We start from the raw sequence: 17,981 nt of genomic DNA, 5'->3' as shown, positions 1-17,981 counted from the left end.
GTCTTGACCTCAGCCTTACCAATAATGTACCAGGATCTTACTATTATTATCTTTTTTCTGTACAGAGGCACCCTGTCAAATCTAGTTGTAACTCTGTTGTTTTTAATAAGTATTTTATTAATCACTCATTGGGGAAATTCAGCTGTTGGTTTGTATCATGTTTACATACTACTAAATAAAATTAGGAATCGCATTTGTCTTTGGGCATATAATGAAACTGCCACATGTCTTCTGTGTGACCTGTACCCAATGGGAACTTGTAGACAACAGGGTATATTTAAAATGCACAAAGATGGTGGCAGTAGGGGGTCCACTGGAGCCCAACAGCAAATGTTAGCCCCAGGGACCCATGACTGGTAAATTCAGCTATGATCTGGCACACTAAGGCTGATTATGAGGCTCCATACTTCAAGGAGTGGAACCCTTTGTGCTGAAATACAACATCTACCTGTGATCTCTCATAGGTTTTGGCCTCAGTGTGGATGCGTACAGCTCAAACAATGATTGATTTTTCCTTCTCAGATTGTCTCATTTGAATTTTGTTTAGGGGCACTGGAGGGATAAAGAATATTTCACATGAAAAAGCAAACATTTGGAAAGAGTCAAAAGAAATCTGTAGCAGTACGTCAATGTGACAGAACAAGGCAGATCTTATTAGTGCATTTCATACACAAAAGTGTGTCAAAGTGCTTTATATAATATATCAAAAACAGTAAAATAGGGACACAAAATAAAGGTTAAAAAACCTTTTACAGAAAAATTAAAGATATGGAAGTGCAAGTGCAAGTGCAGATAATTATGAGTGCTCAATGCTTGTTCAAATGCAGACTTAGGTAGACTTTGTCTACCTTAATCTAGTATCATACCCTCTGTTTTGTTCCACCTCTGTTGTGCAAGCTGAATTCTCTTCACACTATGAACAGCTTACTGGTATTAATCCAGGTAATGATGTGAGACTCACCTCTGGAGTCACAGCTAATGTGTCAAGTGTGTCAGTATTCCTTCATATTACATACAGTCGGTCTGGTTTCTGTCTATTAACTCTAAAATTGGCCTCAATCAAAGTAGGTCACCAGCAGAGAGCCTATATCCTGCATACATTTGCTCTGGCTGTGCAAAGTGTTTTGGGACATTTTCTAATTATATATCTGTTATTTTAATTCACTGTGCTGAAAATATCCATTGAAGCAATTTCACAGAGCAGGAGTAAAGATGGCTGAAAACTCTCACAGCACAATGCATTTAGATTTTACTTGCCAGTCATATTTAAAATCAGGTCCCCTCCCCAGAGAGTGACACTTTGCAAGTTAGCTCTTATTTTGCAGAACTGACATTCCCCACAATACGTATGCGCCTGCTTGATTCACAAAGCAAAGCAGTGCTGTTTTCATTGAGATCAGCCACAAAGATACTGAATGAAAATGAAGTCAAATTTCCTTGGGGGGCTGTGAACCTACATTGCAAAAATATCATCCAATCAAACCGACCTAGGAGATAAAAGCCAGATCAAGTGGGAGAAGATGTTCTTTGATGTAAACTGAATATTTGAATATTTTTTACAAGATGATACATTTGCATAATTTTAAATCCAAGATTGATAACACATCTTATTTTTTTTCATATCTTAGAAGTGCTAATTGTTATGTTTGATCAAAACTTTATACATTTTGAACCTACACTTTTTAGTTAACATGTATGAAGCTAAATATGAGGAGAATTACGTAACAAAATGCAAAGAGGGTGTAATAATTGATAAATATGAGCCAGACTGCAGCAAGAGGCCTAAACAGATGGTGATCTATTTAGACGGCATGACCATTTTTTCAGTTGCCTAAAGTGTAATCCCATTTACATTTTTAATTCCACAAAACATGAAATATTGAACCCTCAACACTGAGTTTCCTCTTGCGGAGAGCATCACCTTTTGCCCTCAATTATTGGATTCTCAAGCATTTTATGATAATAGTGCTTCATTTTTGGCCACTGCAGCCCGTCATATCAAAGCTGTAAATGAGGGTTTTAAAACACTCAAAGAGACGTCTCTGGATAAGGTCCAGTCCTCAGGCATTTCCTCTGGACTTATCTGCCCTCACATTCCATTTGAGACTTGGTTATCTGATATACGAGGTTTTATATAGCTCCGTATAACTGCTCACATGTACATTATTTATGTTAATGTCTGTGTGTTTACACTGTACATTATGGCTTTCTAATGCATTGTGTATTTATTTGTGTAATGTAAATCCATTGACATTTGGCTCTGTGTCTGGACATGAGATCTCAGACGGGGAGTGAAAAATCTGAACAGTGTTAATTATGGAGCAAACTGTTTTAAACATTGCTTTTGACTGTGGAATTTGAACTTTGCTCTTTGCTAAAACAGATCTTACATTAAAATAATTCATCTGACAAGAAGAAACAAATAATAATTGATGCTAAACCTTAAACATTTATAGGCTTACTTACTTATAAGAGCTCTGCATACCAGCAGCTAACAAATATCTTTCCAAAAGCTCATCAGCATCTAAAATTATGCTGTGTGTGCACATATGGGTTGCATGTGTCCGTTTGTTTACCATTTCCAGCTTGCAGGATCATCTCCTAGCAACTGTGGGTCTGAAAAGCCATATATACACAGGCAGTGGGCTTTCTCCCAGGGGTAACATGGCACGCCGCAGCCAAGCCAGTGGTCCCTATAGCAACCCCTCAAACAACATCCAGTGAACAAGTCAAACCAAATGGAAACAGGAGCAGGTGAAGAGCAGGTCAGAGGAGCCAGTGGAACCATTGAGACAGTGTCTCAGACTCAGTCCAGCCCAACACAGCTAACAGAACCAAGATGTCTCTACACCTGGCATTGTTCCTTTTTGCTGAAGAGGGTGGGAGGTTTAAAGATTGATGCTGTCAGTGGGGTGCTTTTCGGTATGAAGAGCAATTTTATAGCCTTTTAGGGATACAGGATTTATTCATCATATTTTTTATTTAACCTTTATTTAACCAGGAAGTCCCACTGAGCCAATCAAAACCCATTTAAAATGCAAGAAATACATCATATATTGCAAAAATCCACTATAAAACAACAACTATTCAGATATAGTGGCCTCTCAAGAAAAACAAGCACGTCTCTGTCACCACATCCTCTATGATGCCCTTAATTTCATCAGTGGATATACATGTTTCTAATCTTAGATCTTTTTGAAGATTGCTCCATGTCCAAGGTGCAGAGTAGGAGAATGCAGTTTTCCCCAGATCTGATCCACCTGGAGGAGCGTAGCTGGTAACTACCAGAGCTGACACACAAAAGGGTGCAGAGTTAGGCCGGAAGTTTGCCCAGTATTGTTTTATAGATAAAAATATACCAGTGCTGTTGTCTGCAAGTTGTCAATGACGTCCAACCCACCAAATCATAAAGAATGCAGTCATGAGTCAGGGACTAAATAAAACGTAGAGATACATGGTATACTGAATTAAAGCTACGTAAACTGGAGGAGGTTGTATGCATAGACGATATGTCACCGTGTTAATCACAGACAGAAAAGTAGCTTCCACAAGTTTTATCGTTTGCACATTTACTTGGATAAAAATAGCCATCACCCATTTGACCCTTTAAGAGTCCATCCAGATATGTGGCTCTGAGAGAACAGTAAGTTGCAGTGATTTGTAAGCTGATGTAGCTCACGTGACTAAATAACAAAGGTGCAGTGGCAGAGTGCTGCAGTGTGTATTGACATCTTCACACATTGTTATGTGTTGGTCTGTTGCTGCTGTGACTTGGTGGTATGCAGCATTACAGGAATGTGTGTTTTGTGTTGTGCATGCCCCGGCCTGAGCGCAGTCTTGCATCCTCACTATTTATCTCAGCAAGAGAGGGACTGACAGTGTGAAAGGACAGGCCAATGCTGGCTGAGGGAAGACGAGGAAGATGTGCACATTCAAAATGTGGGTGTGTTCTTTTGGAGCAGTAATTAGACAAAACAATTTCAAATTAAGGTCAGCTTACTAAAAATAAAGAGCAAGTGAACAGACCTGTTGTTAAAGCATTTTGTCAAAAACCATTAAACTTCTCTCCAGCTACAGGACAGAATATTGATGCGGACAATAAATATGTATAAAATGTGGCTAGAGAAACACTGTGGCTTGAAACATTATTCAAAAAAGATGCATAAGGTGGTAAACCACAGTGTTGTGTTCATTTTTGCTCATGCTAATGACCCCCAAATATTTCAGTGTCAGTCTGAGGCCTTGGTTACATTCCCAGACAATCTTTTAATGTACGTCAAGGCTGAGTGATCCTTCTTTTTCACTCTGAGTGGGAAGTTGAATCACATTCTGTCCTGGTATGCTCATCTTCTTGCCTTTTACAGAGAGGATACTGCCATCCAGTGGCAGATAGAGGCACAGAATTTTAAATATTGGGCCAAAATATGTGATTAACATCAAATGCAGTGATAACCTGCACCCTAATACCCATACCCTTAAAAGACAGAAAAAAAGAGTCATGCATGATTTGTCCAAACAATAGAAAGAGCACAAAATGCTTCACAGTTTTTGCAAAAAAACCCCAAACAAACAAAAAAACAAAACCTGAAGCATATTATATGTCTTTGTTGATTCTTTCATGGTTCGAAAACATCTGCCTCTAAATGAGTGATGCTCATCTTACCATTTTCTGATCCACTGTGAAAATAAATCGATTCATACTGTCTTTTTTGTACTTTGAATGTAACTAAGCTGCCAGAGTGCATACAAAATATTAAATTAGAGCTTTTTTTTTCAAATAAAAAATAAAGTGCTGGTGGAAAATTCCCCAGACACCTCCAAACAGAGGTCCAGGCCAAGTCCCAAATGTCCTCAAATTCTAGAAATGCCACTGCGTACACCTGATCTGTGTGGGGCTGCTCCAACTGGATTTATCTCTTTTATTAATGCTATCTGATATATTATTAATGTATGCTTATTTACTGTCCTCCTGACATTTTGCAAAAGTGCCCCCGGGCAAAGCCAGATGAGTATCTCCGCTCTAAACCTTTACTGGCAATCAGTCTATTGGCAGTTTACTTGATTACTGTACAACACAAAGGCACACTCTGTACCTTACCACATGCTGTCACTCCCACGTTGAGTATTGGGTCTTTAAGTATTGACATTACACAGCTATAGATGATGGCAGTTAAAGATTTGTTCATATCAATAATGTTCATTTTACACAGGAAAGAAGTGATTTAGGGTTGGACGTGTCATTTGAACATCTAAATGTTCTTCAGATGGTCAAAAAACAAAACAAAACAAGAGAACTGCTGATTGGGTCTTTATAAAGTCAACCTTTTCATTTTTACTTTGGTCATCCATTGTGCTTATGGTACAGCATTTTTTGTTTTGTTTTATTCTTCTGATCTGTGATGTTTTGGTGATATATATAATTGTGGAAAATGAGTTAAAAACTCTTAATAGTAACCCTAATCTCAGCCCTCAGTTTAAAACGATGAGAATAAAAGAAGCATACAAACAGTTTTCTTCACACTTCCATCAGCACAGAAGGCATTGTGGAGCTGCACCACTGAGTCTCGTTACTTCTGTCTCAGTGGCAGTTTGTTGCCAAGGTAACTGAGAGAGACCAATGACCCTTTTATTATGTGGCCTCTTATTACAAAGCATCATTTTCGCAGGGGCATTGTGAACATGTCCCTCTTTGATAGAAGGCAGTCGGTCCTGATAGAAAGTGCTGCAGGAGTCAGATATATAATCAGATTTATGCAAGGAGGAGGACATGTCTCTATATTCCCAATGAGCTTTCATGTGGATGCGCATGATGATAATGTGTATGTTATTCTACAGCCTAGGACCCTTAAGGTCACCCCTTCGCAGTAAAGAGGTCCCTCATTGTGCTGACCCGCCACTTTATTCAAGGCACATGTACCCATGTCCTTCACCTGCAGACAGCTGCCAGTTGCTTTATGGTCAATGTCATGCACGTGGCAACGTGATATTCCTCCCACAATCACAAGGCTGCTTCAATGAGAAAATCACTTCACAGTCACGTTTTCGCGTTAGTGAGCTGTGGGAGTGAGCAGAGTAAAGACATTAGCTGGTACGAACAACGACTCAGTGTGTGCTGCGTTTCACACCTTTAAAAACTGTTAAAATATCATCATTATTTTACAACGTATGCTGTATTAGATAACAAGCAAGATGATTCTGCATCACCATGGAGCGCCCTAACTCACAAATAACATTTAATAATCACACCACTTTTCAAACATATTCTTGAAACAATTGGATTCACACTCAACTGTGTGAACTTTGCTAAAACTAATGCAATCTAACACAACAGTCCTGTAATGAATGCTAACTTCATGAAGGTTGTTGTTGAATTATACTGAAGTACACTAAAAGGTGTTTTTAATGTTTAGTCCAGCCTCATTGATTTCGGTAAGATGGGCACAGTGATGGAGGAAGTACTCAGATCCTTAAGTAAAAGTTAACATACCATTGTCTAAAAATACACCATTGCAAGTAAAAGTCCTGTATTTGAAATATTACTTGAGTAATATTACAGAAATGTTAGCAAAATGCACTTAAAAGTAGCAAAAGTAAAAGTACTTGTTACAGTGCAGTGTTATTTTATTAGAGAATTATATATATTTTGTTTTTTTATCACTGACAAATACATGTAAGAGCATTTTAAGATAGTAGTCCATCAATGTGGAGCCAATTCTAGACGCTTTATATACTGCTGGGTAGATTAATAAAGTTCTGCATCAAATCAATCTGTAAAAAGTAGTTTGCCAGTGTCCGATAAACGTAGGCCTGGTGGAGAAAAAAATACAATATTTCCATCTGAAATGTGGAGGAGAAGATGTGTAAAGTAGCATAGAATGGAAATACTCAAATGAAGTACAAGCAGGTATATGACAAAATTGTTCTTAAATGTACTTAGCTAAAAATATTAGAGACACCTCACATGGATAGATAGATAGATAGATAGATAGATAGATAGATAGATCATTGTGTTAAAGGTCCAGTGTGAAGGATTTAGTGCCACCTTGTGGTGAGGTTGCAGAACTGAAACTTCTCCTGTGAAGATGGACAAACTACTGTACAAAAATGAAGCCAAAATATCCTGGATACAGTCATCTTGCGCTGCTCCATTGATCATCGATTGTCAATCATGATGCCAACCCCCTTTTTGAAGCGTCAAATAACTAATTTTGATGCTTTTATGTCTTGGTAGGTGATTGCTAACAAGTGGTTGAATGAGACTACACTGAAGTGAAACATCACTTCCATAATAAATGGCATTTTGACGAGAGTTTTACTTGGTGTGCGGATCTTATGTATGTTTTCTTTTTATTTTACCAGTATTTTTGATCCAGCACCCCACTGAACATTTTTTTGGGATGTGCGTGCTGCAGAGTTTTTTTTATTATGAATGAGACTACAGAACATACACAGCTTTACTTTAGCCTATCATTAGCCCAAAAATCATAAAATGGTCTTCACTTGTGAGGATTATTTTGCTGAACAAAACATGCATCATAAATGTTTGTTTGCCACAGAGCTTACTTTCTGCAGTAATCCAAAGGAAAAACCCCAAAGGTTTTTTGATGAGGGAACCAGGGCAACACTTACTTCTGCGCTGGCCTGTGGAAAAATGTCATCCCTGGAACACTCTATGGTTCCAAGCCTGTAGGAGACCTGTGGTGGCAAATGTGAAAACGAAATGGTGCTATTGAGAGTCTGATGGTTGTGTTTGGACCCAAATGCAGCACAGAGAATACCAGGAACAGCTGGTAATGAAGTTTAAGGCTGCAGCCTCTTTTTATTGTAGCACTACAATGGATGTGCCACCGAGCAGGTTTGTTGGACTTGCACAGCCACACATGTTTGAGCCACAATCAAATTAGGAGCTAGAGGACACTGACCTGCCTCAAATGCAACCTAGTTCTTCTCAATCTGCAACAGAACGGTCATCTATTTACTTTTTCAAACAACGCCGAATAAAACAATTTGCGCAAGTGAATTACATGTAGAGTCAATGTAAAGACGCAATTATATGTGCATTCCCACTGGACAGCGTGAAGGACGCAATGCAAATGATGCGAATTAAGCATCGCAAATGAAGTGAGTAGCGTGATTTTTCGCGTCATATGCTTATTTGCAAGAGCGATAGCCAATCCACCATAGCCAAGCAGCATTAATCAGCATTAATCAGCGCCATACGTCCCTGGACGTACCGGCAGAGGTTCATTCTTCATTTCCACGATTTTCCATGCATATGACACAAGTTACTTGCGCATATGAAGCACCTCAACACAAAATATTCTAGCGTTCAAACTTGCGCGAATATCATAAGCAAAAATTTGCATCGTGTTTGATGTGAACACAACATAAAGGTTTTTCCATTGCGTCTTTGAGCAGGCTTTTAGCCCCGCCCAAAAAACCCTGGACACAGATATGGCCACAGTTTAATGGTCTCACTCCAAAATTTTGCGCCATATAGTTCCCAGTCTTTTCATGTTTTTGCTAAGTGTTTTCTAACATGTATAGTGTGTTTAGATGTTAATGTCAAATTTTACTTTACCCCGACTTTAAATTACTGTTTTAAAGTTTGGTGGCTTCGATTTAACGATATATCAATGCCCCGTCGGAAAAGGCTGTCTGACGGCAAGGAAAAGCAATGAAAATATTCTAAATATTGCTACACTAAAACTGATATTGATTTATGATATGATATTGGGTGATATTGATATTGGGTGAGCCTTTTTAGGTGGCTAAAAACTAACACTCTAAGGCAGCGTTTGCTCAGTGCCATTTGATTTTATGTAGCCTATGTGACCCAAGGACTTTCTACCCAGAAGTTATTGTAAATAAACATTGTGATTTGGTCTATATGGTATAGTTGTGACATCACAACTGGAAATCCTGATAGCTCGTTTATAGGCACAGTTTCTTAAGACAGTGTGCACATTTCTCTATCAATTCTGCGTTTTAATACTGCATTTATGTAACAGCTATATCTGCTTAATATTAAAACGACATGGAAATTTGACTATTTTCCTACATGGGACCTTTAAAACACTTCTTAGTACCATGTGATTTTGAACATAGGAACTTAAAAGGCGGGACAAACTGAGCTCTGCTGGAGAGTGTTGCATTTGCTTTGAAAAGTGAGTCACGTTTTTTTCCCACCTCAAAAAAAAGCATCGCTACTTTTACTGGCTTCACATACACTCTGTGTGTGTCGTGCTGGTGCTGCTCCTGGCCAGGTAGGCACTAAACAGCAGCAGCACTGGCAGCAGCAGGGTCAGCAGGTATATCGCCTGTCAGCAGGGAATGAGTGAAGGCAGATGAAGTGTTGGTTCAGCCCTCTCCACCTCCGCAGCAGCAGCAGCAGCAGCAGCCGCCGCAGGATCTCAAGATGGTAGCAGCGGCCACTTCTTCGCATTCGTCGGAATCTGCCGAGTGGATTATTTGTCTGGATAAGAGGTATTTATATCATGTCTCTGCAACTCATTATAGGCTACTGTGCGAGCGACGTCTGACGGAATATTAACGCTATTTTTATTTTCCTCTGGAGCCTGGGCGGTATGTTTCAGCAGCTGAATTTAAACATTGTCGGTTTTGTAGTTTTAATCCCCCAAAGGGATTAAAACTTGATGCTTCAGAGTTTGAATGAGGGTGTCAGTGAACGCGCCATGTGTAGTCAGTAAGGTTACTGCGTTCAGGACACGGTTTGGATAAGGGCTTCAAACAATAACTGTAGCCTTTGGCAAACTAAATGACAGGTGAGATGTTGGAATAAAGCTATGTAACAAGGCAAACTTTGGGCAGGCGTCTAAATGCTGTTAAAGGGTTTATTTTTACCATATTAGTCACAGACTGTAAATACGACATGACCCTCCAGGTGTTTTCAGTCACTTACTTACTCTGATTATTATTAGTGTCCAAGACAAATACTGTGATGCCTACAACTGTGTGCACACAATAGGCTACATGTACAGTATGGATTAATAAGAGCAACTAAGAGTTTAAAAAACACATGTTAAAAGAAGCTCCTATGTCATTATGCTTTTTTAATAAACAGGAAAGGAGTCAAACTGATGCTATTGCTGTTGATGCTTTGATAATGCAGTATCCTGACCCAAGGGCGTAGCCTGGGGGTGGGTTGGGGGGGGTGGGGGGGTCTACCCCACAGAAAATAATTTAAAATTTAAATGTATCTCTTATTATATTATTTATCATAAGCAAGCACAGCTATACTGTGTAGCTACTACTGTCTACATGAATTACACATGCAGTGCAGCATAAATGATTGACACTTTACTCAGACTTTACATGAACTATCTGCCAAACATAACCATGGGCAGATAATGAGACAGTGGGCCCCTGGGCACAGGCATGCAAAAGGCCCCACCACCTCTCCCACAGAGGAGCAAGACACACAGACTTTGTGGTGGCTTTGCCTCTTTTTATTGTTGTCGTTGTTGTTTTGTTGGCAGCATTGTTTTGTGGTTTCTTGTCTCTTTATGGACAGTTTGTGTCTCTTTGAGTCCATTTTGTTTCTTCTTTTGTAATCATTTTGTGTCTTTATGGTCATTTTTTGTCTCTTTATGGTCATTTTTTGTCTCTGTGGTCATTTTGTGTCTCATTGAGGTCTTTTTTGTTTCTTTTAGTTCATTTTTGTTGCTTGTTTTGGTTGTTTTTTGGCTCTTTGTGGTCATCTGTGTGGCATTGAGGTCATTTTTGTTTCTTTTTGATAATTTTTGGGGGTTTTTTGGTCGTTTTTTGTATCTTTGTGGTCATTTGTGTCTCCTTGAGACCATTTTGTTTCTTTATTTTGGACTTTTTTGTCTTTGTGGTCATTTGTGTCTCATTGAAGTCATTTTTGTTTCTTTTTGGTCATTTTTTTTGTCTCTTTGTAGTGATTTTGTAGTAATTTTGTGTCTCTGTGATCATTTTTTTGTTTTGTTTTGTTTTGTTTTATCTTTGTGGCCATTTTTGTCTCATTGAGGTACTTTTTCTTTCTTATTTGGTCGTGTTTTTTGTCTCTTTGTAGTGATTTTGTGTCTCATTGAGGTCATTTTTTTGTGTCTTTTTGATCATTTTTGTTTCTCTTTTTTTTGTCGTTTTTTTGTCTCTGTGGTTATTAGTGTCTCATTGAAGTCATTTTTGTTTCTGTTTGGTTATTTTTTGTCTCTTTGTGGTCATCTGTGTCTCTTTGAGGCCATTTTGTTTCTTTATTTTGGTCTCTTTTTTTACTCTTTGTGGTCATTTGTGTCTCATTGAGGCTATTTTGTTTCTTTGTTTTGGTCATTTTTTTGTCTCTGTGGTCATTTGTGTTGCATTGAGGTCTTTTTTGTTTCTTTTTGATCATTCTTGTTTCATTTTTGGTCTTTTCTTGTCTCTTTGTGGTCATTTTGTGTCTCTTTGTGGTCATTTTGTGTCTCATTGAGGCTATTTTGTTTCTTATTTGGTCATTTTTTTTGTGTCTGTGGTCATTTGTGTTGCATTGAGGTCTTTTTTGTTTCTTTTTGATCATTCTTTTTTCATTTTTGGTCTTTTTTTGTCTCTTTGTGGTTATTTGTGTCTCATTGAGGTCATTTTTGTTTCTTAATTGGTCGTTTTTTTGTCTCTTTGTGGTTATTTGTGTCTCATTGAGGTTATTTGTGTTTCTTTATTGGTCGTTTTTTTTGTCTCTTTGTGTGCTTTTTTGCTTGTTATGCACTGTTTTGCAGGTATATTATGTAACTTGGCAGTTCCTTTGCATCTGTCTGTGGTATTTTTGTGTCACTTTGTGGTCTTTTTAGTCTCTTCCTGGCCAGAGTCTTTGAGTGACATTTTGCAGGGCAAGGCCAAGGGGGGCCCTGACATTCTGGGCCCCTGGGCGTGGGCCTGGTCGGCCTTTTTAGTATTCCATCCATGAATATAAGAAAACAAAGACATTCATTTCCTAATAATTGTTACAGATGGGCGTGCATGTTTGCCTGTAGTAGCATAGCAATTTATTAGTAATTTATTTTATTGTTAGTTTTCATCAACATATTTTAAGGGATTTGGTACCTTATGTATAATCTAACACAATTCAGGATGGCAGCCCTGCATATTTCTCTTTCAATACACAGCAAGATGACTCCTGAGAGCAAAACTATTGACTAAAATCCATTAAAATACTTAACATGCCATGTGGATAGCTCTGACTAAATTCTGCCCTGTATCACTGTACAACACTTGACCAGCAGGTGAAACTGCATGAACACCTGCCAGAGGACGTATTAACTCATCAAGCAGCTGCCTGCAAGAGGCCGCTTTAAAAAGTGATTTAATAACAAGAGCTGATTTTGAAAGCTACAACAGATGAATAGGGTCTTTCATGTGTTCATGAATCATCGTTTTGCATCACCACTGACAGGTGCAGTGTTGCAAAACTGTATTGTACATGTCTGTCATTAACAGCAACAAATTACAATGTGAGCGACAGTGTACAGGACATGCACATAGACTGATTGACTCCATTGTGAGGGATTTGTGAGAGCACTTTGTGGTGTATACATTTTATACTTTGAATCCACACACTCAGACTCAGAATAGTGGTAAGTGAGCATTAGTGCTTTAGCAGTCTGGACGTTGGATACAGCCCAGGTGTAAGGGGGGGGTCGTGACAAAGAAAAGGTCCAAAGTGCATCAGCTATAAACAGCAAAGTGACGCAGTGTGCCAGACGTGTTTACACAGTAATATCCTCTGGTTAGTCCTAGAAGCCACCTGGGTCGCTCAAATCGAATGCTTCTTTTATGACTCACCTTTTCCGAGCAAATACCTGCAGCATGTACACTTCCCCTTCGTGGTCTGTTGCTAATTTTAAAACGCATTTCCTCACTCCATCTGAAAACTTGGTAAATTTGATACAAAATATTAAAGGCCACAAAACCCACAAGTGTACCTTAAACTGCTTATATTGTTACAGTTTGATGCAGAGATCTCACTCTTTGCACTCTGGAGCAGTTTCCACATTAGTTTCATAGTGTTCATACTGCAACAAGCTGCCTTGTGTTGAAAACATCTGTCCTCACTTGGACTCAGAATCAGCACTTTTTCAAAGCTCTTGTTTGTTGACTTGGTTGGTTTCCAAATAGACACCTTGGCTTTGAAACTCAGGCTCCCACACATCTCTCTGTTGCCTCGTTGTCCTTGCTGTGTACTGTGTTTTGATAAAGTACGCAGTGCTGAAATAATGCAGGCCTCCTAAGATATGGGAGTTGACCAGGGGCTCTCAGGTGTGATTATACGGTCCAATCACAACAAGCAGTAAAGAGATACTTCAATGTGACTACTGTGAGTTGAAAGGTTGCCAGGGAATACACAATAAAGCATGGTGAAAACACTCCATTGTACTATGACAGCATGGTTAACACAGTACAATAAATCATTTTCAGGGCTACATTAAGTCACAGGATTATTGCAGTGGTGAAGCAAGCACTTGTTTCCCTTCCTGAATTATTGATGCTGTTTGGTTTCATGTCTTTAAAGGATGGAGATGGATATGGATTCAAAGGTGATGTAAGCTACAGTGCAACCACCCACACGTTACATCAGAGGCTCCAGATTGAGTGTAACAAATTTGGGGCATACAGGCAGCAGAGGAATGAGATGGATCAAAAAAAAAACAAAAAACCCCAGACACATCTGTGATGACGTGATCAGCGTTTTCTGCTACAGTTTAGGTCCCTCACGTTGTTAGTCTCTTTTTGCATGATCCACCTGAAATTAATTGTCAGTGAGCAGCGGCCAAAAGTGTCATGTTTCCCAATTTACATGAAAACTAAAGGAGATATTTACAAACACTTGCAAAGCTGTTTGTGACTTTTCAATAGTAAAATCCTGACTTTTAATGTTTTGCATTGACTCCATAAACACTGAAACAGCTTTTATCTCAGCCTGAGACCCTCTAGAATGACTGATGGTTGCACCTGCTGCCACACAGCTAGTAGTCGTTAACCCTCTTGCACTCACTGTAGTCTTCTGTAGTTTACACTTAATAGTTAATTTTCTCCTCCATTGAGTTTTTGACCTTTTGACCTCATGCACATAGCACACCCATCAGCAAATAAATAAATGTCACAGAGCTTTAATTTATTTAGGATTGTCGGCATTAGTTTAAATCTGTAGCACACGTTTATTTCTTCTATACAGTCTTTGTACAGTCACACATATGTTTGCTTTTAGATAAGTTTGCCTTGAGTCATTCTAATTTAACTGTTTTTAATGTTACCATTGCTGACGACATCTTCATCTGGATTGCTAAGTGATCAACAATCCAATATCATCAATGCAAAATGAAAATATCGCTACATATCATCACCTTTAGGACCCCTTTGTGTCATAATTTCACATTTGACAGCAACAAGATTACTGGCTCACAGAGCCTGAAATCTGTATGGTTGAAGTGCAAATTGTGAGCACCCTCAGAGAAAATACTCCTCCTCCCCCTGACTGAAATTCCACTAAGCTTCATTACACTGGCATGTCACTGCAGTGCTGCACAGGAAGTGACAAATGAATAGAAATCATTAAAAACACTGTCATTAGCATTCTGTGTATGTTTCTTTTTCCACTGCTGTTTGCAGCACACACTTGTTTGTTGTCCAAACTCTTGAAAACCACAGCAGAGTACAGTTATGACATCAGAGATAGTGGTCCTCAGGGATAAATTGGTGTCACATCCCTCCTGCAGAGCTTCACATGTTTTCAGAATCCAGGCCATAAAGCAGTTATGCTGACTCAGGCTCTGCAGCCTATTTAGGTACCTCACTGTCTCTACATTCATTTTCACTGTCACCTGTACATTGACCATTTTTCTTTTATTTCTCCAGACCAGCAGAGCGCTCTGGGGAAGATGTTGACATAATCCTGGCACGCCTGAAAAATGTGAAGGCCTTTGAAAGATTCCACCCCAGTTTGCTGCAGCAAATTTGTCTGTGTGGATTCTATGAGTGCCTGGAGAAAGGCATCACCTGTAGGTCAAAATACAGGCTCTGAAACAGCCACGTTGTATATCTGATACCAGTATAGGAGGGTGTTACTTTTAAAAACATGCTTATTTTTTAAAACTCTGCTGTGTTTTTCAGTGTATCGCCAAGGAGACATAGGCACCAGCTGGTATGCTGTCCTCTCTGGTTCACTGGATGTCAGAGTCTCAGAGACAGCGAGTTATCAGGTACGACTGATACACATCTATCTCTTTTAAATGAATGGTAATTTAGAGTGCTAATTTACTAAATATAGGCCTAAATTTGCATCATCCTCTAAATTCTACAATGCTTCTGGTAAGACCTGAATGATTTTGTCTGTTAAAGCTGTATTGGTAGCTGTAAAATGTTTACTATAACCTCCTCTGTCTCCTCCTACTGCTTCTAATGGTATTTGCAAGAATCCACTGGGGTGAAGGAAACCAACCATTCAGAGTTGATGAGTGTCCAAAGCCCCTTTCCCACTGCACAATAAACCCACTAACCCTGCTAACATCTGGCTTTTGTATGTTATCCACACCTGTGTCAAATGACTCTTGAGAGGTCACAGGTATTTATAAGCTCCGGGTCCAGTTGGCAGAAATGGAAATACTAGAGCTGGGTGATGCACTAATTTTAGCCCCTTTACCTATGAGATGCAATGACACACTGCCACAAAATACCGTCAGTCTTTGTCCAAGCAGCGCTCAAAAATTGTTCCAAATTAGTCTGCACCAAGTTTGAAGAGAGATTGAATAAGTAAGAGATAAATAGAAAGAAGTAACCACCATAACATTTTCCACTGGCCTCCATGCTGTTTCCTTCTGTTTACTAACCTGTTTTCCGGCCTGTCGGTGACGTTGAACATGACACACCAGTGGGAAAAAACAAAACAAAACAGAAAGGCATACTCGTCTGCTGGTTCTAGCAAGTTTTCCTGTGTTTAAAAAACACGTAAACATTCACTCATTTTGGAGAAAAAAGGGGTATAATGCAGCTATCAATCATGTTAATCACTGCTCGTGAATTGTCAAACTGTCAAACTAGGCAGCCCTGATCAAATATGAATCAAGCTTCTGTTACTGCATTGCCTATTATATTTTAGTGTACTGTTTAGCTGTATAATGAGAAAGTTGGTCGGTGGGCGGTGCTTGGTACTTTCGTCAACTATTTCCAACATGGCAGCTGGGCCACAAACTTTCTTATTTACAGCTAAACAGTGCACTGAAGTATGTGTCTGAAAATATCTGAGGCAAGAAATAGGCAATGCAGTAACAGAATTCTGTTTCGTATTTGATCAGCGCTGCCCAGTTTGACCACAGTTGACAGCTGCTTTGGAGACTCTTTGGCTCTGATTGGTTGTTCTTCTTCATCTGCAGTGGATTCTTGCAAATGCCATTAGAAGCAGGATGAAGAGGTGGATGAGCATGATTTTCCTCATAGATTATCTCATCACATGTAATGCTGTGTGAGTATAGTGACAGTTATCTGACAGAATATTTTTTTTTATAAAAGTTACCTACTGTAGCTTTAAGCTGCACCTGAAATTCATCACACATGCAAAATAATTCACATCAAACCTTCAGCTTGTTTGGAGTGTGGGCTGGAGAGAGCATTTTGCTTATTACATTAGGGGACATTACTGAATAGGTTTTAACACTGCGGCTTCACACACCTCGGCCTGGCTGCTGATTGGGGTAATTTCTTTGCAGACTGGAGTGTATCCATCTATCTAGAACAAGTGTTCAGATGATTGCCTGTAGCCTTTGAAAATGATGTGATCAGTGCTCCTCAAGTGTTTCACACAAACACTCTTTTCCAGCAGAATAGGGATATTAGCATTTTACAGGTTCCTTGTTTAGCTGATTGTTTTGTCCTCATGGAGGAATGATCCAGGTGGAGCACCATCACTCTTTCTGTTACAGGATGCTGTTACTATATGCACGCTGGGCACTGGCACGGCATTTGGGGAGTCGATCTTGGATAACACCCCTCGACACGCCACCATTGTCACAAGGGAATTCAGTGAGCTCCTACGCATTGAGCAGAGGGAGTTCAGGTCTTTGTGGGAGGTGCGTATCTCTGTCTGCTCCATCTGTATCATCCTACAGACATTCTCTGGCTCCGCTGCAGTTTGTGACACATCTCTGAGACTAACTCAAGGTTGGTGCTTTGAGAGATCTGAAAAGGCTGCTAGCAAAAGATGTCCAAACACAGTCTGACATTTCCTTTTAGTCATAGGACTAACATTAGAGACATTACATAAAGATTACACGTCTTTGTACAAAAATGCCAAGGATGCATTTAACATCATTTTCTAGAATGAAACTTGCCCAGTCCCAGATGTCTGAATCTCTCCTGAATTCTCCCTTTTTGTTTTTAGCAATTAAGATAAAGAGGAGAAAGAAATTTCAGCCTGATTATAAGACAGGAATAAAATGGATATTTTTATTTATTTGAATTAAAAATGTGACTCTTTTTACATCGTTAAAAAGCACAAAGGAGATCCTTAAAGGGAAATTTCAGTTTATTTCAACCTGTCTCCTATCGTCCTAAATTTGTTTCAAGTGACTAGTGACATAAAAATAATAGTTAGCAATGTTAGCCGTTAGCCTAGATACAGCCGGGGCGCATAGTAGCGTCAGACCTGTTAAAACGTAAGTGAACGGGCAACCTTCAAGTGCAAAGTTAGTCCACTAAACAAGCTTTTTTTCCACAAAGACCGCCTCATATCGTTAGGATAAATGTCAGAGAACATACAGAAAACGACATGTAAACGTGTTGTCTTTCCTTACCGGTGTGGTGCCATGTTAGCTCTGCTTTCCAAAGTGCAGCCGAAATATATCTCGCGAGCTCTAGATAAAGCCCAGCTGGATACTAACGTTACTCCAGGTGGAGGTGTCTCGTCCTCGGTCACATCCAGACCTTGAAAATAAGGTTGCAACCGGTCCCCTTCCTTGCAATAGAGGCATTCCTCT

General features: G+C 39.3%; 1 protein-coding gene across 3 annotated transcripts in view; it reads left to right on the top strand.

Moving 5' to 3' along the window:
* Positions 1–9,190: 9,190 nt before the first annotated feature.
* rapgef4a (Rap guanine nucleotide exchange factor 4a) overlaps positions 9,191–17,981 on the top strand; it is a 59,817-nt gene continuing 51,026 nt past the window's right edge. For all 3 annotated transcript variants that reach the window (XM_050049376.1, XM_050049377.1, XM_050049375.1), the window contains exons 1-4: positions 9,191–9,486; positions 14,869–15,011; positions 15,124–15,212; positions 16,929–17,075. In XM_050049376.1, the coding sequence (XP_049905333.1) occupies positions 9,419–9,486; positions 14,869–15,011; positions 15,124–15,212; positions 16,929–17,075 (447 nt within the window). In that variant the 5' untranslated portion in view covers positions 9,191–9,418. The remainder of the gene's footprint in view (positions 9,487–14,868; positions 15,012–15,123; positions 15,213–16,928; positions 17,076–17,981) is intronic.

This window comes from Epinephelus moara, chromosome 7, assembly GCF_006386435.1.
Source record: "Epinephelus moara isolate mb chromosome 7, YSFRI_EMoa_1.0, whole genome shotgun sequence".
NCBI lineage: Eukaryota > Metazoa > Chordata > Actinopteri > Perciformes > Serranidae > Epinephelus > Epinephelus moara.
Note: the sequence above shows the minus strand (reverse complement) of the source record. Positions and strands in the feature narration are given on the sequence as shown.